Consider the following 26,169-nt stretch of genomic DNA (forward strand, 5'->3'; position numbering starts at 1 on the left):
CTTTGATTATTTAATCTAAAAAATGTTCTTTAGTGCTTTTTCATTCTCATTGTAATAGATTTCTCTCCTTATCTTTGCGTCTTTTTCCTTCTTATTTGTTTGGGGTGGTTCTGTTGTACTTTCTCCAATTTCTTGATTTGAACACATATAGTGTACATTTCAAGCTATAAATTTTCCTCTATGCACCATCTCAGATTTCACTATGTAAGGTGTTCATTTTGTTGCATTCCAAGTCTTTCGTTTTTCCCTTGTACTTTTGTAGAATTACTTAGGTTTTTTCACCCCCTTCCCCTAGCATTACAGGCCTTTTAAAAACCTTTCATCTTATCGAGCTCTAATTTTATTGCTTGATAGTCAGAGAACATGCTCTGTATAATGTTAATTCAGGGGAATTTATTGAGGCCTTCTTCGTGGCCTAGAATGTGGTCAATTTTTACGACTTCCATGTTATTTAAAACATGTTTGTGGGTATAAAATTGTCTTACTGATTTCAATACATTGTTATTCAAATTTTCTTTATTTTTCTCATATTTCTAATGATTAGGATAGTAGGCCAGTCTCCACAATACTTTGGAGTTTATCATTTGATATTTTAAACTCTAAAGTGGTATGGCTTTTGCTACATTTTGATGTTCTGGGAATAAGTACATCAACTCATTAACTTAGCAGTTTTGAGTGGTCTGGTCTGAGACTCTGCTCATCAGCATAATACATGTTTATTGAGGACATGGCTCCTGCAGGCATTGTTCCAGTAGGACAGTCACATACTTACTGAATAGATTTGAAAGAAAATTTTTAAAATTTGAGACATGTCTCCCAATTGTAAAATGTAACACAGGGTGAGGGTTGGAATTGGCATGCAGATTGATGCACAATGTTTAGGAGCTCCTCTTCTCCTGGTCCATGACCTGCTCCTTTGTCTACGTTTTCACCCCCACTTCCACCACACCATCCTGCCCCATTCAGTGCCACAGTGACTAAAACACAGCTATTAGAAATTCATGTTGGTGGTTGTGATCTCCAAGTGTGCTCTTAAAGTATAAAAATAAATTTATCAGTTGGTTGCAAACTGTTATTCTCCAAAACCCTTATGGTGAATTTATCAAATTTATTTCTTTTCTCAAGTCTAGCTAGGAACACTTCTGTAAGAGAACAGGTTATGGAAGAAGGGTGGGGAAGTAGAGGGATTTAGCATGGCGAGGGAGGTGGGACAAGGAAGAATTCTTGAGGAGGTGTTTTTCAGGGAAATGAGTTCTGGGAAAGCTGGAACAGTTAGGGCTTTGGGAAGATGGGGCAGCAAGAAGGTGCTATATATGCTTGTGCAAGGAGGTGGGTCAGCAGAGTGGACCTGGGGAGATTTAGGAAGACAAACTTCATCTTGTTGTGCCCAAAGTCACGAATCCCAAAAGACCACCAAGGAGCCAACACCGATGCAAAAGCAAAGAGCCTTTATTCGAGCTAGCTCGAGCTCAATCTCTCATCCACACCAATGCAGTGGCAAGATGCCAGAGAAAGAGCGCGCGTTTTCCCCAGAACAAAGGTTTTATGGGTTTCTAGGGCGGTTTGGGGGGGTGATGGCCGTGGCCCTGGCTGATTGGCTGCGCCTGGGGGTAGTTGGGGGGTGATGAGTCATGGCTTTGGTCAGTTGGCAGGGTCCAGGGGTGGTGGGTGTTCTTGCTGACTGGAGGGGAGAGAGGGACTAAGCTCCAACTGGGTGAAATAGGATCCAGGTCCCGATTGGCTGAAATAGGATCCAGGTCCCAATTGGCTGAAATAGAATCTGGGAGTTTGCCCTTTCAATCTATGTCGTGTTTTTTTGGTCAAGACTGGCCTCACACTTAGGCTAGTTCATTCCACATTGGACAAGAGGGAAACATTTTCTACTCATCTTCAATTTTGCCTGAGAAGGAAAAAGAAAGCAAATTTGATGCCTCTATTTTCTTCTGTCTTACTATCTTTTCAGTTAGAAGCAAATAAGGTCCTTTCTCCAGACAGGCCTTTTATATAGAGAGCCATATAACTTATCCAGAAGTTTGTTGGTGAGCCTGGTATCTGAACAAGTGGGGCTAGTGACCTGGCAACAAGGACTCAACACATCAGGCTTAGTCTGAAGCACCCGTCTGTACTCTGAGCCATATGCCTCATCAGGTATGTATGCCTCTGGCCAAGGCTGGGATTGGCACTGACAACTTGTTTGTTTCTAAACCGGGGTTAGGGTACACTGGGTGGGTGGCTCCACTGTTTATTAGCTGGGTAGTACTGGCAAGTTCCCTCACACTTTACGTCTTTGTAAAGAGAGAATAATTTGCCCCAGTCACACAGGCAGAAACTGAATACAGGCTTTTGACTGTTTCCTACTTCTCCCTGCTACCTCTATGGTCAGGCTCACTGCAGCTGCAGACAAAGTTGGTGGTTGGCAACGAACCACAGAACAGAAGCACTGTCGACAAAAAGGCTGTCTTTACTAATAAGAGGGTTGCCTTTTTCAGCCTGAATTGTGAGCACATCCCTCTCTCTTAACACTGCCGCATGAGCACAGATCTGCTGGGGTAACTCTGGCTGACCCACCTGCAACATGGGCATTTCCACAGGCAAAACAGTCTTGCCAGAGGCTCAGGGTTCACACAATGGGCTTTTTCCACCAGACTCGGAAACCCTAACAGGCCACAAAAGACCATGTCCTTAGATGATCATTACACATCAGAGATCACAAGGCAGTATTTGCTCCCACTAGTGGGTTCCGGGAATCACCAAATTACTCATCTAAGGAACTGGTTCATGATTAACTTGAACACATAACCAAGTATTGATGAAGCCATATTAAATGCACCAGCCTGTTTTTACTTAGTCCTTTACTCCTGAACTTACTTTCAGAGCATTTAATGCCGCTCTTCAGTCAATAATGTCTTACAAAAACACAGTACAGATTTCCCATCAAAGCAGTTTTTCATACATTGCATCACTTTCTCAGCTCAGGACACCCCCAAGGATTAGGTAGGGCTGGCTTTGCTGGCTCTCTTTCAATGAGGGGATCTGAGATGTGGAGGCGGCTGCACTGTCCCCCAGGGTTTTTCACAGACCCTACTTCACCCCTGGCGCCCTGCATAGCCAAAAGGGCTTACGTCCTCTCACCAGTATAGCGAAGCCTGGTGAAGGTGAGTCTGGGGCAACGTTCCACCAAACTGGGTAAACTAGGGGTCAGAGTTAGGGGCCCCGCACGACCCTTGGCTCAGGTGCCAGAGGGCGGCCCTCCGGCATAAGCCTGCCGTGTGACACCCCGCGGAGTGTCACGCAGGTTCTTCAATCGGCACCGCTAGAGCGCCCCCAGATCGAGAACGGCTATGAGCGAGCTCCAATGACGCCCCGGGCTCCCTTCGGGGAATGGAGGATACGGGGCTTCCACCCGCCAAGGCCCCTGAGAGGCCCGTCGGGGGCAGGGTGCGCGCCCCACGTACTAGTCACTGCGCAGCTCTGCAGGGGTGTCGTGGGTGTCCGTTATCCCCGGGCCGGGAGCTGATCAGAAACGATGGCGGACACAGAAGATAAGTAAGAACTTTGCACCCACGCCACCACCCGGACCCTTCCGGTCCGACAGCACATCCGTGGCCCCACCCCTTCCACCGGACCAGAGAGCCCCCTCCCCCGAGGCCCTGCCCCTTCCTCCTGCCCAGATGTTCTCCCGAGGCCCCGCCCCTTCCACAGCCCCCAGATACTCTCGAGGTCCCGCCCCTTACACCGCCCCACTCCCCCCGAGGCCCCGCCCATTGACCTTCCCAGACTCTCCCGAGGCCCCGCCCCTTCCGCCGTCCTTCCCAATTCTGGACCACAAGTTCCCCTTAAGTTCGTCTTTGCTCTCCAGCGCGGCCCCTACCTCTACCGCAGGTGTGTGGGTCCCGGCAGCCCCGACCTTAGGCATACGGACCCCCAAGAGGAAGGCCCCAGCGGCCAGGACGGCGCAGCTAAGCAGGCCCGCCGTGAAGAGCTTACGGGCGTGCGCTTCAAGGCTCAGCTGAGGGACCCGCAAGGCGCGGGGCCGGGTGAGTTTGGGGCAGGCATGGGCGGGAGCGGGTCCGAGCCGGGCGGCCTCCAGGCCCAGAGTGGGGGCTCCTCAGTCCGCCCCACACAGACCCTTCTTTCTGCAGCTTTGCGGTCACCGAGGGTCGGAACCCAGCCTCCCGACCCGCCGACGGTAAACCGAGGCCCGGTGCTTGAGCTCCCAGGGTCCCGGACCGGCCGGGAACGCTGTGGGTCTGCTCGCCGCACTTCTTGCCCTGGGCTGTCAGCCAAGGCTGGAGGGCTCGACCTGCTAGATTGTGACAGGTCCCCGCGACTTAACGTCCCCACCTGGCCCGCGCAGCATCCCTGAGCAAGTGCTGAAACCTTTTTATTGCTATTGTCAGGAGAGCAAATAATTGAATTGCTCAGTCACACAACAAATACTTAAGGAGTCCCGACTGTGAGTCTGCTGGGGGCCGCTCAGGGACACACTGTTCCTCCAGGGTGTCAGCGCCATTTTCAATAGCTCTCACCCTCCAACACTCACACTGACCTGAGAACATGCAGTAAGCTACCAGGTGAAGCCACCACGAGGACTTGGCATTTGACCGAGGTGGACTAGTGACTGCTGTGGAGCAGATGCTTTAATTTCACTTTTTGCAAAGTGTGACCACCCTGCACAGCTCCTTGTAATCCATTAGAAAGTATGTAAGTTAGAGGGGAAAAAAATTGAATATTCTAGTATGTGGAAACACCGGTACTGTGTCCAAGTAAAACAGTGGCAGTGTTTCTTCCAGGTTAGGGAAATGATTAAATTAATGAAGAGAATACCTTCAGTTTTCAGTTTTTCTCTCATTGACCAGGTTTTTTAATGTTTGATACTTACACCTGCTATCCAGTGCTAGGAAGATGATACCTGGTTTAGCACCGAATTAATACATTTCATTCATTCATTCCTTAATTCCTTATTTACTTGGGGCTGTTATTCGCTAGGCAGAGATGAAATGGTGAGTGAAAGTCAGACACCAGCCCTGCCGTTGCGGAGCTCACACATAGTCCAGTGAGGGGGCAGATGCCAGTAAAATCACACAGGGGCGCTTGTCAACACAAGTGCCCCAAAGGAAATGGACACAGTGCCTGTGGGCCTTGGACCTGATCTCGAAGAGCCAAAAGTCTCCCTTGAGGACGTGGCTTTTCAGCAGAGTTGTAGGATGGGACAGGGACAGGGACAGGAACCTCTGTGACAGAGGAAAGGGCATGTTTAATTATTTCAAAGATTGTATCGCATGTGCATTCCTGGTTTTGCCCAGTGAGCTCCATGCCACTCGGTGCTGCATGTGAACAGGTTTCAGAAGAAACCCGGGTCGGTGGGTGCACGTGAAGTAGTTGGAGGGTGTGGCCAGGCTGAAGTCAGTGGGCGGAAGTGCGAATCCCTCGTGTGAGATGTGGACCTGTGCTTCAGTCTGATTTCTATCTTAGACTCTCCATCACTAAATGCCCTCATAACTTCCTGTGATATGTCTGCTTGAAGGTCAGGAAAGTGGAATTGAGGGGTGGGAGGGGGTTTTGTTTTTATTCAAGCGTTTGGGAAGGTTTTGTTCTTGGTTTTATTTTTGTGTCCAGCTTTATTGAGGTACTATGGACATATGTAAGTTTAAGGTGTTCAACGTGATAATTTGGTCACCTCTGTGGCGAAATGATGACCAAAGTACTGTTAGTTAACACCTCCCTTCCCTCCTATAATTATCTTTTTTGTGTGGTAATGATGTTTAAAATCTATTCTCTAAATAATTTCTAAGTTTGTAATGCAATACTGTTAATTAGAGTCACTGTGCTCTATATGTGATCCCAGAACATACTTATCTTATACCTGGAAGTCTGTACCCTTTGCCTAGCATCTCCCCATGTCCCCCAGTCCCCAGCCTCTGAACCTCCATTCTACTGTGTGTAAGTTTGACTTTTTAGCTTCTACGTGTAAGTGGCACCATACACAGTTTGTCTTTCTTTGTCTGACTTCTTATGCCTCGGGGGAGAGCTGCAAGGCTGGATTGGGAAAGACCCACAGGATGCTCAGGGGTGGATCACTGTCAGCATCACAGAGGATCCCTGGGTCAAGAACAGCTCTGCTCTAAACCAGTTGCTTTGAAAGTTGTTGCCCGGGACTTCACTGACGGTAGCAGAAAGGCTATGTCGTCACTCTGCTTCTCCATCTCAGGAGGTGGCACTTCCAGTCACCTGGATGTTCCTGTCAGAAATCCCCCTCTGGCAGTAGCAACTGTGATTACTTCTAAGACCATATCTTAACGTTGGACTATAACTCTTCTTTCAGCCTTGGAAGCGTTTGTCTCTGCTGCCAAGAAGCTACTTGGAGACGACATGTATGACGTTGTGGAAGGGTACACAAAGATTTCTGTGAAGTGTGTACAGAGCTCTTCCAGCTCCTGGGCGCGGAGAAGCGGCCTGAAAGTGAAGTACGTTTTTCCTTACCTGGCGTGATGAGGAGAAGAACAAATTAATGCTACTGTTGTGTCAGGCTTGATGGGGAGCAATGTGGTACAAGTTTCTAAGACATTTCCAGCTTCCTACAGGAACTGATGCTTTGTCTCTGTGCTGCAGGAATCCATTCAGTTTGGGTCATGACCTTAGAAAGCGTCTTAGGGGAAAGTGCAAACTTCTCAGTGAGTGATCCTGGCAGGAGGGTTCATAGACTCTTCATCTGACTGCACTTGGTTTTGCCGTGGTTTTAACTAAAGGGAAGGAGGTAAAAGCACAGGTGCAGGCACATAGTGAGTTGATTGTTGTTTTCTATTTCCAAAGAGGTTCAAATTTGGGATATTTATGCACCAATTAAAATCTTAGGATTTTTGCTGTAAGGCTTGTAGGCCTGAATATTCCCAAAGCAGTGAGGCTACATGATTAGTAGAAATTGTCCTTCTCTCATTTTGTGCAGTTGTAAACTGAAACTCCCTGTTTAGCTAGACTGTGGGAGCAAGACCAGTTTCAGACTCTGAGAGCTGGCAGGTCAGCCTGCTGAGCTGTCACCTTCCTGCCCTTGGATGGACTGATCCCACATGTTGGTGTTTTAAATCTGCAGTTACTGTGGGTAAGGAGGGAGGAGTGTATGTGTAGAGGAGGAAAAGAAACAAGGTGATTCTCAAGTATGTCAATTCTGTCTTTGTAGATGCTATTAATGTTTCAAGTTTTTGAAGCCATATTATTGCAGACGGCAAGCGATCCTTCCATTTTCATGTTGTGGGGACCAACATCGTGAAAAAGCTAATGAGTAACCACATGAAGCTCATCTGTGAGTCGCTGTACGCCTCAGGTTACAGGTAAGTTGCCTGCCTGTACCTGGCAGAACTTGCCCTGGGCTTGGTCTGCGCTCAGCTCTTGGTCTGTGTTCCTCTGTGCACAAGTACGTTTGGCTTTTCTTCCACTCACGAAGCAGCACTGAGTGTTTCTGAGGCCACTGCAGCTGTGGCTTTGCTCTTCCTTCCTCTGGTGACCAGCCCCTCACTGTCACTGCTCCCCTCCTACCATGTCCTGCTGCTCTCCTGGCTGTTTGGGGAGCACTCCAGACGTCCTGAACGTGGTCTGTCTTCTGCCCTGATGGCCCTTCTCCAAGATGGTCATAGGCTCTGTCTCTGCCTTCAGGGCTTTGCAGAAGTACCATCCCAGGGAGGCCTTTTTTGACCATCCTATATTCAGTGTCACTTTTTGTCCCTTTAGCCAGTAGAGAACAGTGTCTGTTTGTCTACTTGTATTGCTGTACATTGTATGTAATATTCTATGTCGGCGTGCCAACTGTCTCCCTCCACTAGAATGCAAAGTACATGTGGGTGGGGGCTTTACTCTCTTAGAAAATGCTGTTTTCCCAGCACCTGGAACAGTGCCTGGTATGTAGCAGGTGCTCAGTAAACCACAATGCTGGGTGACTGCAGAATGGAAAGGCAGCCAAGAGATGAACCTTCCTCTGGGCCCACGAAGGCAGGTCTCCCTGTTACAGAGGATGAGGTGAAAAGTACAGCCCACCAGTTACACACCTGCACTGCCATGGCTTCCTAGCCTACCTGATTTTTTCCTGCTCACCATTAGGTATCCCCGGCCATTTAAAGGAGAGAGAATTTGCCATTCTTGGTATCTTGCATTTTGTAGTCATGGATCTTCTTCAGACTCAGTTTTTGAGCTTTATTTGAAGATTTTGTCAAGATTTTTTAAAAAAGAACCTGTCTGCATGCTCCCTGCCTTCCTTTCCCTGGTTTGGGGATAGCCGAGTACACCACCTCTGTGCAGGCTTTGTGCTCCTGCCGGACCTGACGTGCCCTGTGTCCCCATTGTCCCGTGCAGGATGGCTCGAGCCTGTCTGAACCTGAAGGCTGCCATGGTGACCCAGGGCCCCGAGGCCGCCAGGGATGTCTGCAGCCATTTTGATTTGAATAAAAAGACTTTGTACAGCCTGGCGACCAAGAGGAATTCAAGGTGAGGAGCCCCTAGCATCCTGTACCTCCCATCTGCGCCTTGGGGCTGTGCTTGTCTCACGGAGAAGGAGGAGGCCTCGGCGTGGAGAAGCGTGTGCCTCTGAAGCCTGTGAGGAAGGCGGGCCTCGGCCCTGGCCCACAGTGGGGGCCCAACTGCTTGGCAGAGAGGCTGCATGACAGGGACGTCTGAGGGCAGCTTCTCAGGTGCCCAGTGTTGCAGTGCATAATTTTCTGAAATTATGAATGAGGTGTCCTCGCCCGTGAGGACGACTGAGTTGGGAGGGTCTCACAGAGGAAAGGGAGTGACCTCCGAGCACCGCGTGGTGGTGGGCCTTGCGGAGGGTCCCTGTCCGTCTGTTCATACTCCGAACACTTTGGAGAAAACCCAGAGGGCTCTTCTGGCTTTTTACCGTGTGACTTGTGCCTCCCAGTTATGGGTCGTTTAATGCGTAGGGGCTGGATTGTGCCCATGGGGATGGAAGTATGAAAGCTTAGTTTTCAGGAGAACTGTTCAAAAAAGTTCCCTGGTGGCTCTGGAGGTGTCACTGGCATTTGGAAAATCCTGGGGGGAAAGCCCAGGTTTGAGGCCTCCCCCAGCGGGCGCCAGCGGCAGGTGGGGGAGGGTCTCGTTCCGTTTGCCAGGTCATCTCTCCCTGCTGCCGCCAGAGCCCTAAGCAGTCCCAGGTCAGTTCTCCACCCGCGACCTGAGCACAGGGCACACACGGGTGGTCATCAGGCCCGTCTGTCAGGGTGGGGAATAGCTGCCATTGGAGTAACTGACCTCTGGGCCCTGTGTCCCTTTGTTCTCTACCCCTTCCTGGGAGTTAAGCATTTCCACACTGCCAGGGGATAGTGTGAAGTGTTAATGTGGTAATGCGAGGTAACCTGTGGCTCTGTGAGGTTGGCCCTGTGTTGGCGGTTTTCCTGAAATTATGAATGAGGTGTTCTCGGAGGGAAAAACTTCCAGGTACTAGTGTCTCGTGGATACAGTGCTTTATCAGTGTGTCAACGGATCGTGTTCAACGAGCAATGGCTCCTGACATTTCATTTCAATACATTTCTAATGAGGATTTGTGTGCTGTTTGTATGTGAGGTCAGACGTCATGGTGCTTTGGTCCTCCCTGGCCGCCAGCCTGGCAGTAATTATGCTTCAGATCCCCTCCTCTTCCCACCCTGTCTCTGTGCCTCAACCAGTCTGGCCATCCAAGTGAAATAGGCCTTGGTACCCAGGCCTCCCACCAAGACACAGTGTTGGTAAGTGAACTAGGGCTTCTGTGCCTGAATCCCCAGCAAGGCCGCACGTGCGCTGCTTCATCTCAGGCCTCAGCAAGTTATTTCACGTCTCATGCACCTGTCATCCAGCTTCTGACATTGTCACCTCCCCACTTGTTGGTTTGTTTGCAGGCTGTTATAGCAAATCCTGTATGTGAATCATATTTCACCATAAAATGTTAATGTGCATCTGTAATAGAGAGTGACCTTTTAAAAAACTAAACCACAGTGTTGTCAGTGCTCCTAACACCATTAATAATTTCTCAGCATCTTCTAATACCTGATTGGTCCACTTTTTTCTGACAGTCTCAGAAATGTCTTTACACTTCATGGTTCAAATCAGGACCCTAACAAGGGCCACACATTGTGTCTGCTTGATGCGTTTCCTAAATCTCTTTGAATCTTTCAAGTTTTTGGATCTTTGAATGGGTGGATCTTTCTCTTACGTCATTTAGTTCTAGCTTGTAGATAAACTATTTTTAATGAGTGTACTGTTAACATTTTGGAGGAAATTATTAAAGCTTCATAAAGAGAGAGGATTGTTGACCGACCTATTGAACAAAAGAAAGCATTTTTAGAATCTTTTTTCAAAGAGGAGTTTTACCAAATATGTGTTAGTCTATTTTAGACAATGTTTTGCAGAACACGCTGTAAAAAGTTTAGGACTCTTTTCCTGGTATAATAACCCTGTGAAGTCACAGGATAGGCATGATGAGTAGGCATGTGACCCTCTTGCCTTTGATGGGACAGCTGGGGGGCAGAGACCCAGGGGGCAGTGTTGGGGTTGTCTGTGGTCAGGTGGGTGAGCGGGACGCATAGTGGTGGCTGCTGGGCGTGAAGCAGATGCTATGTCTTGCGGGTCTTGTTTCTCCACAATGTTAGGAATCTATAATTTGGGGTCATCTGGGATGTACCATGTAGATATTTAGTGAGAACTAAGTTCTGTGTCAGATTGAAATTCATTGCTAGATGGACTATCCTGAGGATCTAGTCCAAATCTGCTGGATACTAGCAGGATAGAAAGTTATAGAATGGCAATAACTGCGACCAGCATTCCTCGGCCCTAATTTCTCTAAATTGTTTCTTTGATGGACCAAAAACCCCAAAATTTGTGGAACCTTTCCATCTAACAGAGACAGCATAAAATCTAATATAATTTTACCGGCAAGTTTTATCATTTTACCAGCATTCCTCTGAAACAAAGGGCATATGTAAACACAAATAACAAGTTAACTGCGCTTGAATCAGGTGAGGTGTTTCTTTGAACAATGAGGCATCTGGATAGCTTGGGAGCAGCAGTTACATGAAGCCTCCAGAGGACAGGACAGACTCTTAGTCATCTTTGCATCCTCCTTAGTGCAGGTGATGGCATCTTGAGTATAAATGGTGTTTTAAAGACATTCAATAAGTGAGTGAAGCATTGCCAGATACTCTGAGGAAGTGCAAGTCATTTTCAAGATTTTAATGATTATTCTACCCAAAGGCCATGTTGTGAAGAGGCCCCAGATAAGTCCCCAGAATGGAGAGGTTTGTTTAGAGCTCTGAGTGTATTTGGAATAAACCTGCATTGGTCTTATAAGGCCTTGGTGAAATACTGTGTGGAGTGTTTGGAGATAGACTCAGTAAATGCCACGAGTGTGCAAGGCTAAGTTAATGTATATGTTAGAGAACATGGGTCACACGGCCTTTCTCTTCTTCAGAAGAAGCATATAACTGATAAAATAAGACGGAATTAGTTGAATACTCACATAGAGGCCTAAATGGTTCAACAAACGGCCCTTACTCCTTGACAAAAAGTGAAATGAAAATGCCATGGGAGCCCTGAGAAGAACAGTCTTCTCCACAGTCAGACATACTGTCAAGCATGAAGCAGTATGTTTGCACCATGATTTCTCATCCCAATTCCAGTACTTACATAGTAGTTATATGACCTTGAGTGAGGTTTTAGGCCTCAGTTCCTCATCTGTGAAATAGTTATGGTGTCATCTCTGTGTCACTTTGTTACATGGAGTAAATGAGGTAACCTCTTGTCTGGCACATAGTAACTGCTCAATAAACGTTATTGAAACCATTAACCTCACCACTACCAATACTACCTCTGTGGCCACTACTAAGTGGAATGGAGCCATCTGGCAGGCATAGACTTGTCAATTTTCTCAGGCAGTCAGGGCCATAATTCTCTGATATTAACTTATTTCTTGGCAGCAAATTAAACTACCTTTAAAATAGCTGTGAGGTAGGGAAAAGTTTCCCATTTAAGTGTACTGCTAATTCTGGTACAGCTGATGCACAAGAGACCTGCGTGACCACATGTTGTGGGTTCCTGGGATGTAAAACAGATGATGAGGTGGGTTTGTCTTAAAGGTACCTGAAGGGAAGCTGATCACATGGCCCTAGTGACTTTCCCCGCAGGTGTCGCCTGCAGGCCATGGCCTCTGCATCCCGTGGAGGATCTCACTGTCTTGGGTCATGGTTGACGCCTGCAGGACAGTGCACGCCGCAGTCCTGGGAAGGCTATGCTGGGTTTGTGATATGACGATGTCTGTGGTTTTGTGTCTGGTGTGAATTTATAAAACCAGACACCACCTCATTGGTGTCCCATCAAGAGCAGCATCAGTCTGCCCATTATTTCTGTATTTTCAAATATATAGGTACATTTATTTTTTCATGGCAAGTGAGAGTAGATGGTACCTAGATGGGTTGAGAATCTTCTCCATACCAAAGTGTCCCATAAACTAACAAATGTTTATGTATGGGGTAGGGGACTCAACTCTATTTTCCCCCATCCTTTTGTATTGAGAAAGAGAAAGCTGCAATGAGAAGGTGAAGATGAATAGAAGATTGAAGGGAAAGCGCAAAGAAAAGCCCTTTGTTTCCATGAGGAGACGCCCATTCGTTTTCCACTTAGCGCCCTCTGGTGGCACAGAGAGGCCACTGTGACATTAGGACGGGAGGGCGTGCCTGCCGCCGTTTTCCTGCTTGGGCGGGTGTGTATTGATGTGCTTGTGACACTCCTTCCTCGCCCAGGGAATGCCTGACGTCCGGCTGGCCTGTGTTCAGTTTGCCATTTCATTTTTGATCACCAGTGAGGACACCATAGTGCAAGTGCTGGAGTTGAAAGGTAGGTGTGCCGACAAAGTCTGTTTGTGGCTATTGTAAATAGTGCTGTGATAAACACAGGGGTGCATATGTCTTTTTTAAAATTTTATTTTGGTATCGTTAATGTACAATTATACGAGCAACATTATGGTTAGTAGACTCCGCCCATTATCAAGTCCCCACCACATACACCATTACAGTCACTGTCCATCAATGTAGTAAGATGCTGTAGAATCACTACTTGTCTTTGTGTTGTACTGCCTTCCCGAGCCCCCCACCTACATTATGTGTGCTAATCGTATTGCTCCTTTATCCCCAGTATCCCTCCCTTCTGACCCATCCTCCCCAGACCCTTTCCCTTTGGCAACTGTTAGTCCATTCTTGGGTTCTGTAAGTCTGCTCCTGTTTTGTTCCTTCAGTTTTTTCTTTGTTCTTATACTCCACAGATGAGTGAAATCATTTGATGATTGTCTTTCTCTGCTTGGCTTATTTCACTGAGCATAATACCCTCTAGCTCCATCCATGTTGTTGCAAATGGTAGGATTTCTTTTCCTCTTATGGCTGAATAATATTCCATTGTGTATAGGTACCACCTCTTTATCCATTCATCTACTGATGGACACTTAGGTTGCTTCCATTTCTCCGCTATTGTAAATAGTGCTGCGATAAACGTAGGGGTGCATATGTTGTTTTGAATCTGAGAACTTGTATTCTTTGGGTAAATTCCTAGGAGTAGAATTCCCGGGTCAAATGGTATTTCTATTTTGAGCATTTTGAGGAACCTCCATACTGGCTTTCACAATGATTGAACTAATTGACATTCCCACCAGCAGTGTAGGAGGGTTCCCCTTTCTCTGCATCCTTGCCAGCATTTGTTGTTCTTAGCCTTTTTGATGCCGGCCATCCTAACTGGTATGAGGTGATATCCCGTTGTGGTTTTTATTTGCATTTCCCTGATAATTAGCGATGTGGAACATCTTTTCATGTGCCTGTTGGCCATCTGAATTTCTTCTTTGGAGAAGTGTCTGTTCAGGTCCTCTGCTCATTTTTTAATTGGATTATTTGATTTTTGTTTGTTGAGATGCGTGAGCTCTTTATGTATTTTGGATGTCAACCCTTTATCGGATCTGTCATTTATGAATATATTCTTCCATACTGTAGGATGCCTTTTTGTTCTATTGATGGTGTCCTTTGCTGTACAGTAGCTTTTCAGCTTGATATAGTCCCACTTGTTCATTTTTGCTTTTGTTTCCCTTGCCTGGGGAGATATGTTCATGAAGAAGTTCCTCATGTTTATGTTGCAGCACTATTTACAATAGTGGAGAAATGGAAGCAACCTAAGTGTTTGCCTATGTTTTTTCCTAAGAGTTTTATGGTTTCATGACTTACATTCAGGTCTTTGATCCATTTCGAGTTTACTTTTGTGTATGGGGTTAGACAACGATCCAGTTTCATTCTCTTACATGTAGCTGTCCAGTTTTGCCAACACCAGCTATTGAAGAGACTCATTTCTCCATTGTATATACATGGCTCCTTTATTGTATATTAAGTGACCATGTATGTTTGGGTTAATATCTGTAGTCTCTATTCTGTTCCACTGGTCTATGGGTCAGTTTCTGTGCCAGTACCAAATTGTCTTGATTACTGTGGCTTTGTAGTAGAGCTTGAAGTTGGGGAGCGAGATCCCCCCCACTTTATTCTTCCTTCTCAGGATTGCTTTGGCTTTTTGGGGTCTTCTGTGGTTCCATATGAATTTTAGAACTATTTGTTCCACTTCATTGAAGAATGCTGTTGGCATTTTGATAGGAATTGCATTGAATCTGTAGATTGCTTTAGGCAGTATGGCCATTTTGACAATATTAATTCTTCCTACCCAAGAGTATGGGATGAATTTCCATTTGTTAGTGTCCTCTTTAATTTCTCTTAGTTTTCAGAGTATAGGTCTTCCAATTCCTCGGTTAGGTTTATTTCTAGGTATTTTATTCTTTTTGATGCAATTGTGAATGGAATTGTTTTCCTGATTTCTCTTTCTGCTAGTTCATCGTTAATGTATAGGAATCCAACAGATTTCTATGTATCAATTTTATAACTGCAACTTTGCTGAATTCAGATATTAGTTCTAGTAGTTTTGGAGTGGATTCTTTAGGGTTATTTATGTACAATATCATGTCATCTGCAAACGGTGACACTTTGACTTCTTCCTTACCAATCTGGATGCCTTTTATTCCTTTGTTTTGTCTAATTGCCGTGGCTAGGACCTCTAGTACTATGTTGAATAAAAGTGGTGAGAGTAAGCATCCTTGTCTTGTTCCCAATCTTACGTGAAAAGCTTTCAGCTTCTCGCTGTTAAGTATGATGTTAGCTATGGGTTTGTCATATATGGCCTTTATTATGTTGAGGTACTTGCCCTCTATACCCATTTTGTTGAGAGTTTTTACCATGAATGGAGGTTGAATTTTGTCGAATGCATTTTCAGCATCTATGGAGATGATCACGTGGTGTTTGTCCTTTTTGTTGATGTGGTGGATGATGTTGATGGATTTTCGAATGTTCTACCATCCTTGCATTCCTGAGATGAATCCCACTTGATCATGGTGTATAATCCTCTTGATGTATTTTTGAATTTGGTTTGCTAATATTTTGTTGAGTATTTTTGCATCTACGTTCATCAGGGATATTGGTCTGTAATTTTTTTTGTGTGTAGTATCTTTGCCTGGTTTTGTTATTAGAATTATGCTGGCTTCATAGAATGAGTTTGGGAGTATTCCCTCCTCTTCTATCTTTTGGAAAACATTAAGGAGAATGGATATTATGTCTTCTCTAAATGTCTGATCAAATTCAGCATTGAATCCATCTGGCCTGAGGGTTTTGTTTTTGGGTAGTTTTTTGATTACCGATTCAATTTCGTTGCTGGTAATTGGTCTGTTCAGATTTTCTGTTTCTTTCTGGGTGAGTCTTGGAAGGTTGTATTTTTCTAGAAAGTTGTCCATTTCTTCTCAGTTATCCAGTTTTTCAGCATATAATTTTTCATAGTATTCTCTCACAATTCTTTGTATTTCTGTGGTGTCCGTCATGATTTTTCCTTTCTCATTTCTGATTCTGTTTATGTGTGTAGACTCTTTTTTTCTTGATAAGTCTGGCTAAGGGTTTATCTATTTTGTTTATTTTCTCAAAGAACCAGCTCCTGCTTTCATTGATTCTTTCTATTGTTTTATTCTTGTCGATTTTACTTATTTCTGCTCTTATCTTTATTATGTCCTTCCTTCTACTGACTTTGGGCCTCATTTGTTCTTCTTTTTCTAGTTTAGTTAATTGTGTGAGTTTGAACTGTTCATATGGGATTGTCTTTCTTTCCTGAGGTAGGCCTGTATTGCAATATACCTCCCTCTTAGCATGGCTTTTGCTGCATCCCACAGATTTTGTGGTGTTCAGTTATTGTTGTCATTTGTCTCCATATATTGCTCAATCTCTGTTTTTATTTGGTCATTGATCCATTGGTTTTTTTTTTTATTAAGGTATTATTGATATACACTCTTACAAAAGTTTCACATGAAAAAACAATGTGGTTACTGCATTTACTCATATTATCAAGTCCCCACCCATACCCCAATGCAGTCACTGTCCATCAGTGTAGTAAGATGCTACAGATTCGCTATTTGCCTTCTCTGTGCTACACTGTTTTCCCCATTGATCCATTGGTTATTTAGGAGTATGTTGTGAAGCCTCCATGTGTTGTGGGATTTTCCATCTTTGTTGCATAATTTATTTCTCATTTGATACCTTTGTGGTCTGAGAAGCTGGTTGGTATAATTTCTATCTTTTTTAATTTACTGAGGCTCTTTTTGTGGCCTAGTATATGATCTATGCTTGAAAATGTTCTATGTGCAGTGGAGAAGAATGTGTATTCTGCTGCTTTTGGGTGTAGAGTTCTGTAGACGTCTGTTGGGTCCATCTGTTCTAATGTGTTATCCACTGCCTCTGTCTCCTTACTTATTTTCTGTCTGGTTGATCTGTCCTTTGGAGTGAGTGGAGTGTTGATGTCTCATAAAATGAATGCATTGCATTCTGTTTCCTCTTTTAATTCTGTTAGTAGTTGTTTCTCACATGTAGGTGCTCCTGTGTTGGGTGCATAAATATTTATAATGGTGATCTTCTTGTTGGATTGACCCCTTTATCATTAGGTGATGTCGTTCTTTGTCTCTTGTGACTTTCTTTGTTTTGAAGTCTATTTTGTCTGATACAAGTACTGCAACTCCTGTTTTTTTCTCCCTGTTGTTTGCATAAAATATCTTTTCCCATCCCTTCGCTTTTAGTCTATGTATATTTTGGGGTTTGAAGTGAGTCTCTTGTAGGCAGCATATAGATGGGTCTTGTTTTTTTATCCATTCAGTGACTCTGTGTCTTTTGATTGGTGCATTCAGACCATTTACATTTAGGGTGATTATTGATAGATATGTACTTATTGCCTTTGCAGGCTTTAGATTTGTGGTTACCAAAGGTTCAAGGTTAACTTTCTTATTATATAAGAGTCTAACTTAACTCACTTAGTATGCTATTACAAATACAATCTAAAGGTTTTTTTTTTTTCTCCTCCTTTTTCTTTCTCCTCCATTCTTTATATTTTAGGTATCATATTCTGTACTCTTTGTCTATCCCTTGAATGACTTTGGGGGTAGTTGATTTAATTTTGCATTTCCCTAGTAATTAATTGTTCTACTTTCTTTACTGTGGTTTTATTACCCCTGGTGACAGCTGTTTAGCCTTAGGAGCACTTCCTTCTGTAGCAGTCTCTCCAAAATACACTATTGAGCCCGTTTGTGGGAGGTAAATTCTCTCAGCTTTTGCTTACCTGGAAATTGTTTAATCCCTCCTTCGAATTTAAATGATAATCTTGCCAGATAGAGTATTCTTGGTTTGGGCCCTTCTGCTTCATTGCATTAACAATATCATGCCACTCCCTTCTGGTCTGTAAGGTTTCTGCTGAGAAGTCTGATGTTAGCCTGATGGGCTTTCCTTTGTATGTGATCTTATTTCCCTCTCTGACTGTTTTTAAAGGTCTGTCCTTATCCTTGATCGTTGCCATTTTAATTATTACATGTCTTGGTGTTGTCTTCCTTGTGTGCCTTGTGTTGGGAAATCTGTGCACCTCCATGGCCTGAGAGACTATCTCCTTTCCCAGATTGGGGAAGTTTTCAGCAATTACCTCTTCAAAGACACTTTCTATCCCTTTTTCTCTCTCTTCTTCTTCTGGTACCTCTATAATACAAATATAGTTCCTTGGATTGGTCACACAGTTCTCTAAATATTCTTTCATTCCTAGAGATCCTTTTTTCTCTCTGTGCCTCAGCTTCTTTGTATTCCTCTTCTCTAATTTCTGTTTCAATTTTTGTCTCTTCCACCGTATCTAATCTGCTTTTAAAGCCCTCCATTGTATTCCTTAATGATTGGATCTCTGACTGGAATTCATTCCTGAGTTCTTGAATATTTTTCTGTACCTCCGTCAGCATGTTTATGATTTTTATTTTGTAATCTCTTTCAGGAAGATTGATGAGATGAGTTTCATTTGACTCTTTTTCTGGTGTATGTAGGATTTAGCTTTGAACCAGGTTCCTTTGACATTTCATATTTGTGTGTGGCACCCTCTAGTGTTCAGGAGCTCTACTCTCTGGAGCTACTCAACCCTTGGAGCAATGTCAGGGGTTGCAGGGGAGCAAGCGGTGTTTGTGCCTTTGGGGGAGGAAAGGGCTGTTTCCTACTTTCTGGCTGCTGTACCTTTCTCCACTGCTAGAACCAGTGGGCTGAACACACAGGTGTTAGCCTCTATGCTTTGCGATTGTAGTTGCTGTAGGTGGGGTTTCCCTCTGGCTGGCCTGACACCATGGCAGACGCTGCCAGTTTGTGAGCCAGGGGTGGGCTGGCTGGGAGGAAGGTACAGCAGGCTACGTATCATGTTGGGGGGCCTGTGTATTCAGCCAGGGGGATGGAGTGCCTGAAGCTCCTGAAATTTCCCAACCTGCTGGGCAGAGTGTTCCTGGACAATTTTGTCTACCTGTCCTTTCTCCTGAGCAGTAAGCTCTGTGCAATCCCTGCCCATTTAGCAGCCTTCTTGCTGTTAGGAAGTCTCTCAGACTGCCCGCATTTCTTTTGTCCCAGAGCAGCTGGATGTGGATCCCTGTGTTCCACAAGTGGCTGGAATCTCAGTCTCTCCAGGTATTCCACCTGTCTTAGCTTTCCAACATCACTAATATCCAGAGCACCGTGAAATGTAGGTTTGTGCTCCCAGAGCAGATCTCCAGGGCTGGGTGTTCAGCAGTCCCAGGCCTCCACTCCCTCTCTGCTCCATTTCTCTTCCTCCCGCCGGTGAGCTGGGGTGGGGGAAGGGCTTGGGTCCCCTTGGATCACGGCTCTGGTACGTTACCCTGTTCTGTGAGGTCTGTTCTTTTCTCCAGGTATATGCAGTCTGGTGCAGCCTTCTTTCCTGTTATTCTTTCAAGATTAGTTGTATTAATTATATTTTCGAATTATATGTGGTTTTAGGAGGAAGCCTCTGCCTCACCTCTCACGCTGCCATCTTTAATCGACCTTTACTGTTCTATTCTTAAATTGTTCCTTTGATCAAGTAAGTTAGGTTTTACAAACTGATGAATAACTTCTTCTTTTGGGTTTTCAGAACTGGATTCTGAAAATCCTACAGAATGTCTCCTGGAATGCCAAATCTGCCTACAAGATACTGCGAGACTATAGCCTTTTAACATGGCTTTTAAGCATCCTTGAGAACAAGTAAGCATCTTGTGCAGTAGAGGCATGTGTCTGGTTGGAATGGGGGATGAGGCAGTGGTGTCTACTGCTGGCTTCAGTGGCCACTGGAAAAGTAGAATCCATGCTGCCCAAAACCGTGCCCTCCTGCTCCACCACATGCCTGGGTACCCACCCGCTGGGAAGACTGCAGTGGCATTTCATCACCTTAAATCTTTCTTTGACGTGCCCACAGCTGTTTGCATTCAGCTGAGGCTTCACCAGCCAACGTGTCTGTGTGTTCTGCACAGTCCAGGCTGTCCCTGGAGTGGGATCAGCCATCTAAGGGTGCATGACTGCAGCCATCCCTGCAGTAGAACAGGAAGCCTCCAGGTTCAGGAGCTCATTTGGCCCCGTGTTGGAGGGTGGGTCCCAGAGCCCCACCACCTGTGCTGGCTCAGGGGCTCCTGAGGAGCTGGTGCTGGAGCAGCACTGAGGGGCTGGAGCGGGTGTGTGTCATAGTTACCTCGGCTGCCGGGTGGGCGGCCCACATACGGGGAGGTCCAAACAGGAATTCACTGTCTCTCAGTTCTGGAGGCTGGGGGCCCAAGGTCAGGGGCCAGCACCGGTGGTTCTGGGGTTCTCCTCCTGCCCTTTGCAGCCGCTCTCGCTGTCCTCAGGTGGCAGGGAGGCCAAGAAGCGGGGAGAAGGCTCTGCTCTCTTCCTGTCCTTGTCAGGACACTGATCTCATCACAGGGGCTCCACCCTCCCTCATGGCCATATCTAAACCTAGTTCCCTCCCAAGGCCCCACTTCCAAATGCGGTCACGTGGGGTTGGGCTTCAGTGAATGCATGTGGGTAGGTGGGGAGTTGGCTCAATATAATCCACAGCATAGTCTCTTTTGTTTCCTAATACTTTCCTGAGTTTGAGGCTGTCTGAAAAGATGAAGGCCTTGTCTCAGCAGATAGCACTTATTTCAAAGAATTGACTACTCTGATAAGCCCAGAGATGTCCAAACCCTTCTGTGCATTTTTTTAAAGTATTTTTAAATTTTCTCTAAAAGTAATGTTCTAAGTCTGAAATTGTTGGACATCAGTTCCAAGACTGTTGCAGATTTATTGAAGGCATGCCTGGCTCCTCCTCTGTTCCTGGTGGAAGTGGAGCTGTTCGCATGAGTGGGACAGTGGCTCCCAGACTTGCCCTCCAGTGTGGGACGTGGGGTGGTTGTCTGACTGGAAAGGAGAGCTGGGGCCTCATCCTGCACTGCAGCTGCACTTGTGCAGCAGGCACGCCGTTTTTATACTGAGATCCTGGGCTTTTGTGGGGCTGAGCAGGTAGAATTGTTGGTGGGGGAGGCTGCCAGGCCACCCCTTGGTGCTGCCCCCACAGTCACAGTCTTCCATGCTTTCTGCCACCCCTCACCCAGCAGCTGTCAGCAAAGGTGATGGGACAGAGAGTGAGCCTTCCTCTTTGGCTTTAGGTTTCTGGAGACCCCGCTGCTCTGCAGCATAATCTCCTTGCTGCACACTCTGTGGGTGACCAACCTGGGACACAGTGGAGTTGGGGAGCCAGCCCCGCTGCAAGCCTGGGTACCAGGAGCCCCCAAAGCTGCTTGCCTTGCACCTGGTCAATGAGTTCCTTTATGTTCTCATCATGCTCATGAAGCACCTGAGATGAGCCCCTCGCCTGCCAGGTAAGGCCCCTGGTGTCAGTCACTTGTGGCCGTCACCTCTCAGCCTTCCCCTTGGTCCTGCCTGCACAGGTGGGTGCTGGGCCAGAGGGATGCCATCAGCTGTGGGGACATCAGGCCAGTATGTTAGCGTTTCCTCATTTCCACCTCAACTTTATGAGGCAGGAAGACACTGAGAACTGAACACGCTTTTAAAAATCGTGTATGGCAACAGGCCATACCTGATCATTGTTAGCAGGCAGACCATCTACCTGGATGGTTCATTTGGGTGCTCAAAATGGTGTTTTGTAGGAAGAGTGGATTGCCCACAACCTTTGCCCAAAATGGGTGCTCCTAGATGGCCCTGCTTCTTCAGCCTGCATTTGAATTTTCTTGACAATTTCAGTATTTTCATCTGACCCCTTAGAAAAGTGCTCTTGGTTTTCTCAGGAGAGCTAAGTTCTCTCCGACTTGCAGGGAGCACCTGGGGTTCCAATCTGGGCTCAGAGGTATATTGGTAGCCAGTGGAATGACCCTCAGAATGAAGATGGTCCCAGGAAGGAACAGGGCATTTGGTTTTGTGCTGTTCTCGGGTAAACCATTGAGTCAGGATCGAAAAGCCCCCATGTTTCTCATTTGGGGAGAGCTCACAGGTATGTATCTTCCGCGGGGCCCATCCTCAGGGCCATGGCTGGGGCTGTCCGGGCTTTCCCGAGCCTTTTCCCGGGAATCTGAACGCACGAGAAGGGGAGGGGCCAGCAGTCCCCGCGTGTCCTGGTAGGCGCTGGTGCTCTGCCTCTCAGGCCCTCTGCCCAGCTCGCACCGTTGGCCATGGTTTCCAAGGAGATTCCTGTGCCTCCAGGATGCAGGTCACACTTTGGTCCCCTTTCTACCTGTCCGGGAGCAGCTCGCTTCCTGGTCTGTGTGCTAGGGGTCCATGTCCCAAGTCTGTTGCTAAGGAAACTCCCTGTCATGGGCGGAGCGTTTGTGTCTCTGGGTGGGTGGTGTTCACTGGCCACCCCGGTCCTTGGCTGCAGGACAAGGAAGCATTTTGCTCAGGGTGTGACACTGGCTCCCCACAGGCCTGCCTTGCCCTCTGCCCAGCTGGCCAGCTTCTTCGGGGCGCTCGACTCTGTCCTTAAGTACCGGGCCACCATCACACAGGCCTTCAGAGACATGGACCGCTTCACCGTGAATGAGACAGTGCTGTCCACCAAGGACGTTCTCATCCTCCTGCACAAGTGGAGCCTCATCGGGAGGGACACCGCGCTCCAAGAGGACCTGAGAGCAGCCATTGAGAAATACCAAGTCAAGGAGCTCCTGAGTGAGTGTCGGGACCCGGGGTCTCCTTGTGGGCTCCCCAAACTGTGCTCCTTCCCCTTAGAGCAGGCGCATCATTCCCTCAGCAGCATTTCCAAAGCTGGTGAGGCTTACATACAGTGCATGTCCATCTTCCCAGCCCTGAGGAGGGAGCCGGGACCTGGTGCTGCGTGCTCCAGGTCCGCCTCTGCGAGGGGCAGGCCGGGGAAGGGTGGAGGGTTGTGGCAGGGATTAAATGGCACTGTAGTAACAGTGATGACACTCACAGTCAGATGCTGAGCTCTGCCCGTGCTGCAGGCAGAGTAGCCAGTCCTGCTGGCCAAGCGCTCAGTGCCTGTGAGCTGCCTCCCCTGTCCGTGTGGGGGAGGGACACCAGTCTCACTGTCCTTCTCTCTGTGTATAACAGAAATGCTCAAGGATAAGAACAGGCCTGTGGTGGCAGCCCGAGCCAGAGGCCCCTGGGGCCGAAGGAGGAGGCCTGGGGAGGCAGAGGAGGCGGCTGACCCTGAGCTGCAGGTGTCCAGCTTGGAGACGTGCAAGGGCCTCCTGAGGTCCATATTGACTCACTGGGGGCCAGTGTTCCCCAGCTGTGAGCCTGCTCAGGAGCCCTCAGACAGGGCCACCCCTGAGAGCAGTGCACTGGGCCCTGTGCACGCCGCCGCTTCCCTGGTGGCCACCTGGGTGCTGTGCTCAGCGACCGTTGACCCACTCAGCACTCAGCAGGGCAGATGCTGCCAGACTCCTTGGATGGCTTAAGACCCACATTTTGCCACAGCCGGTCATCGTGGCTGACCTTCTTTGGGACAGTCGTGTGAGGAGTGGCATATTTAAGCTGTACAGCCGGCTCTGCAGTACCGAGGGGCTGCCCGGGCCCGCACAGAGTGTGGCCTGCCTGTTGAAAATGGTCATGCTGCAGCTCATGGCGGCCCGGGGCCCAGCAGGGAGCTCCCTCCAGCCGGCAGTTGAGGCTCTCCACCTGGCTTCTCTGAAGGAGGAGGATGAAGCCACACGAGGTAATGCTGGTTCTTGGATCAGAGGCTACAGAAGTGCAGGAGGGGCTGAGACCTGGGGTGACTCTGTCCCTTAGAGCCCATCAGGTACTTTGGTTAGTGCTCAGGCCCCTACCACAGTGCTGGGGATCGCGGGCACTGAGGGTGAAGACAGAGGAAGTCTTTGCCCTTTGCTCTCAGTGGTCATGTTGATGGGGACAAAGGTGCCCTCTTCCCAACCTTGTATCCATGGGGGCTCCCACCCTGAAGAACAGTGGCTTTCCTATGTGTCAGCTGTCACCCAGGTGAGGAATAATGTTCATATCGTGGCCAGATGTCTGCGTGTGGACAGAAGCACATGTGTGTTTATGTGCACATGGGTGTGTTCACAAGCCAGAGATGCACAAGCGCACCAATGCAGGTCAGGTGTTTGGCAGGTAGCAGGTGCTTAATAAATGTCTAAACACAGAAGTGAATGATCAGCAAAGGCTTGGGGAGGCTGTCACCGTGGTGTGGTTCCTCCTTGGGGGGTTGTCCCTTTCACTGAGGCACAAGGGGGACCAGCCAGCAGCCCAGGAGGTGAACTCCCCTGGTTGCAGGGCCGACCTGTTTCCTCACCTGGCTGCAGTCGGGGACTTGAATCTTTGATTGTGGGGTGTGGTCTCCTCACCCTGCCACGGAGGAAGTGATGTCAAGTGATTCTGAGACGCTCTTTGCAAATGTCAGTGCCGGGTCTTGCTTGTTGGTCAAACCAAGAGGAGACCTGGCTTGTTGCAACTTCTTTACATTCCAACACATTCATCAAATAAAAAGATCCATCCTAAAAGGAACAGAAAAAGTTAACCCAATCGTTTAGAGAAGACAACATTAGTGTGTTTTATTGCATGCTTATCTCAGGTTGTCCCAAGTATGTGACACAGTTCATTTGGGTGCCTTATCAAAGCCCCAGTGTCCCCATGTGTGTGGGCAGAATGACTTGCTTTCCAGTTGAATAGATCTGCATCCTAATGGCCTTGTCACCTCTTCCTCAGCTGCAGCAGCATTCCTGGTGTCTCTGTACATTAAGGACATCTGGCTGGGGGCCCAGCGGCCAGACACCCTCCTAACGCACGTCCGGATGGTCTGTGACTCTGCAGAAGATGTGCCAAGTGGGAACAAGGAGGCCATCTTCATGCTCTGCAGGGACCTCACCACCTCAGCCCCAGATGCTTGACGCCCTGCCTGCTGTCTGCAGTGCCAGGTTCTAGACGTTTGAGTCAAACGTTTCTGTGGAGGGCATGCAAAAGAATGGGCTCTGGATATTGCTGGTTTCCTGACAAGAAAAGTGGACTATTTAACTGACCGATAAATAATGAACTCAAGGGACTGTTTCCACAGTCCTAGTAGGCATGGGGGTCTTTGGGGCCATGAGCCCATCCAGTGTTTAGTTAGGCAAGACCCTTCCTGTCTGGTTCATTGTTCTCCCAAGGAAATACGTCAAGCTGAGGTAACACTTCTGAGCGTTTAAGGGATTTGTGGGTATTAATTCTAAAGTGTCCAAAAATTATTAGATAAAAGGGCATGAAGAGATGTTTAAAGCTTTCTTATTCTATAAGAAGTCAAAAGAAAGGTTGATATAACTTTTTCACTAAGAAGCTCTTGCCAGTGTTCATTATTTTATTGAAAAGATGTTAACACTAAATCCTTTAAGTATAGATTTATGTGCCCTTTGCTTTGGGAAGTCAGACTGTATTTTTTTAAATTGTATTTCAAAGAGGGGATTTTGAATTTTATAACTTGTTAATAAATGTCCATTTTTGTTAGATTTTTGTGTTTTGCTTACTTGATGTTGGAGGGCTATTTTCATTCCAGAGACCTGCATGTTAGAGGTGAGGATTTGACTCCTAAGGTTCCTGTATTAATTGGTGGTTGTAGCTGACAGACGGCGAATATGATGGTTTCACAGATGAAATTCCAGCCTGTCAGTAAAGCTCTGTTTACAGCCATGTCCCTCCTGCACATCCTGGCTTTTGGGGGTCTGCCTGGCCACTGTCATGTGCCAGCACAGCGGCGTTCTCTGTCACCTGGGAGATAAGTGTTTATTTGCTTGAATACCATGGTTAGCACCAAGAATGGCTTGGTTTTGGCTTAAACATTTACACTTTGTATGCCTCCAGTGTTCTTTAGACTCTTTTTAAATGACTTAAGATTCTTAACCAAGATATGGGTAATGCTTACCTGCTGGTCCCCTTACCACAAACCGGGCTCATTATCTAGAAAGCATTTACATTTCCTCTCCCCAGAATACCCGTGTCAGTGTTCTTGGAGAATATTCTGAGGTCAGAATCCTACACTTAGCCTCCAATTGGAGAAGCCACGTGTTCCCTTCTAACCCACTGCCCAAGTGTGGCACGTGATACTTGGGGGATCCTCTCTTGGCCACCTAGGCTGGAGTGGGCTTTAGGGCCTTGTAGTGTGGGACTGGCTCCCTGCCAAGGGCAGGCTTTTGGGCACCAGAGGACCAGATCCATGTGGAGGTAACGGTGTCTCAGATCGGAGGTCACATGGTCTCATCCAGAATGGGACCCTTTGTACCAGCTTAAAAGATGTTCTGTGACAGCATTCGGAGGC

At 47.1% G+C, this 26,169-nt stretch overlaps 1 protein-coding gene and 1 long non-coding RNA gene across 8 annotated transcripts; one reads left to right on the forward strand and one right to left on the reverse strand.

Annotated features, from left to right (window-relative positions):
- Nucleotides 1-1,433: 1,433 nt before the first annotated feature.
- LOC118971746 (uncharacterized) lies at nucleotides 1,434-3,611 on the reverse strand. The gene is made up of 2 exons (XR_005060370.2): nucleotides 3,456-3,611; nucleotides 1,434-1,900 (listed from the first exon to the last, which is right to left on the reverse strand). It is a non-coding gene; the product is annotated as an uncharacterized lncRNA (long non-coding RNA).
- LOC108409347 (nucleolar pre-ribosomal-associated protein 1-like) lies at nucleotides 1,895-25,363 on the forward strand. 7 transcript variants are annotated; one of them, XM_073231426.1, is made up of 10 exons: nucleotides 1,895-3,546; nucleotides 3,883-4,037; nucleotides 6,326-6,467; nucleotides 7,178-7,328; nucleotides 8,344-8,475; nucleotides 9,573-12,867; nucleotides 19,516-19,625; nucleotides 21,062-22,574; nucleotides 22,977-23,583; nucleotides 24,591-25,363. In XM_073231426.1, exons 1-4 carry the CDS (start codon nucleotides 3,527-3,529, stop codon nucleotides 7,185-7,187), a joined length of 327 nt encoding a protein of 108 aa, XP_073087527.1. In that variant the 5' UTR covers nucleotides 1,895-3,526; the 3' UTR covers nucleotides 7,188-7,328; nucleotides 8,344-8,475; nucleotides 9,573-12,867; nucleotides 19,516-19,625; nucleotides 21,062-22,574; nucleotides 22,977-23,583; nucleotides 24,591-25,363. The 7 variants fall into 7 exon arrangements, with proteins under 7 accessions (XP_073087527.1, XP_073087525.1, XP_036870691.2 ...); XM_037014796.2 differs by lacking the exon at nucleotides 1,895-3,546 and having other exon boundaries at nucleotides 3,814-4,037; nucleotides 21,062-21,274; nucleotides 21,728-22,574; XM_073231423.1 differs by lacking the exon at nucleotides 1,895-3,546 and having other exon boundaries at nucleotides 3,814-4,037; nucleotides 9,573-9,728; nucleotides 12,774-12,867.
- The last annotated feature ends 806 nt before the right edge of the window (nucleotides 25,364-26,169 follow it).

This window comes from Manis javanica, chromosome 3 (assembly GCF_040802235.1).
Source record: "Manis javanica isolate MJ-LG chromosome 3, MJ_LKY, whole genome shotgun sequence".
Classification (NCBI taxonomy): Eukaryota; Metazoa; Chordata; class Mammalia; order Pholidota; family Manidae; genus Manis; species Manis javanica.

What these genes read in the sequence shown, in the direction of transcription:
- LOC108409347 (XM_073231421.1), top strand. Translation starts at nt 22,082, where the DNA reads ATGGTTTCCAAGGAGATTCCTGTGCCTCCAGGATGCAGGTCACACTTT. An exon ending in CCAAGTCAAGGAGCTCCTGA is followed by an intron (nt 22,575 to 22,976) that starts GTGAGTGTCGGG and finishes TGTGTATAACAG; the next exon opens with AAATGCTCAAGGATAAGAAC.